Here is a 1,131-nt window from a genome sequence, read left to right as displayed (position 1 = left end):
CCCCGTGCAGCGACTTGCTGGGATTTAGTTTTGGCTCCCGCTTGCCGTCCCGGCCACCAGCCAGCCCCAAGATGGTTCACCACCTCACCTGCGTCCCAGCCTCATACACGGTGGACGGGGTTGGGTCGTGCTTCAGGGGCTCTTCTGCTGCTCTCCGCTCCTCCCAGCCCGTGGGTGAGCCGTGCCGCCGAGACCCGCTGGCTAATGTCCCTGCCGCCTCCTGGATGGAGCCTGCGGGGAGGGAGAGGAGCGGCACCGTGTTACCTTCGCAGAGTGACCCCCCCCGGCTTCGAGCAGCTCCGAGGGGGGCTGCTCCACGCCGGGGAAAGCCTTTTGCGGGCAGTGGGCTGGGGCACGGCAGGCAAACAGAAAGGGAGCAAGAAAAGGAAGTGAGAAGGAAAGGAGGAGGGGAAACACGGCGGCAGATGCTCTGCCAGCCCCACGCTTCGCCTGGGACCCCCTCCCATGCTTTGTCGGTGCTGCCGAGCCCTGACAGGGTGCGGGGCTCAGTGCCGACCTCCCACGCCCCTGGCCGTGCCCCGCGCCGTGGGGAAGCGCGGCCGGACTCCCCCGGCGTGTTTGGGCCCGGGATGGGGAAGTCGGAGCTGCTCCACAGCATCATGTGAGTGGAAGGAAACGGGGTGGGTGGGGGGAGAGTTTGCACAGCTCCCGGCACTAAACCAAAACTCGCTCCGTGCCAAGTGTTGGCCGAGTCCAGCGCTCTGCACCGCTGCTACAGGACGGTCCCCCCCGCGCCCGCCCCCCCCTCCCTGCCCCTGCCTGCCTGCCTGCACCACTGGCCCAGCCTGGAGCAGGGATGCTCCTGGGCAGGAGCGGTGCCGGGGCTCAGTGCCCACCTCCCTGCGGGGTGGTGGTAAGGATGTGGTCACGGCCAGCTCTGCTTCCCTGCGCTCTGCCGAGGGCAGCGGGCAGCAATCACGGTCCTTCCTCTGCCAGAAGGAAGGAACGGGAGCGGGGGGCAGCGGGCAGGGAGAGCCCCCGGCCGCCTCAGCCCCAGCATCCCTGTCTTGAGCTGCCCCAGGTCTCATAACCTCGGGTCTGAGTCCTGCCGCGGACTCAGCAAGGCGGATGGAGCCGGGGTGCATCGCAGCTGGGGACAGGGCTGTCCCC

At 68.6% G+C, this 1,131-nt stretch overlaps 1 protein-coding gene across 1 annotated transcript in view; it reads right to left on the bottom strand.

Moving 5' to 3' along the window:
* Positions 1-1,131, bottom strand: part of LOC103919400 (regulator of G-protein signaling 19-like) — a 13,028-nt gene that overhangs the window by 6,916 nt on the left and 4,981 nt on the right. Inside the window, exon 2 of the mRNA XM_009326898.1 lies at positions 84-231. Within this exon, the coding sequence (XP_009325173.1) occupies positions 84-231 (148 nt within the window). The remainder of the gene's footprint in view (positions 1-83; positions 232-1,131) is intronic.

Source organism: Pygoscelis adeliae, unplaced genomic scaffold, assembly GCF_000699105.1.
Source record: "Pygoscelis adeliae isolate BGI_AS28 unplaced genomic scaffold, ASM69910v1 Scaffold286, whole genome shotgun sequence".
Taxonomy (NCBI): domain Eukaryota; kingdom Metazoa; phylum Chordata; class Aves; order Sphenisciformes; family Spheniscidae; genus Pygoscelis; species Pygoscelis adeliae.
The sequence above is the reverse complement of the archived record's forward strand: the minus strand, read 5'-3'. Positions and strand labels throughout refer to the sequence as shown.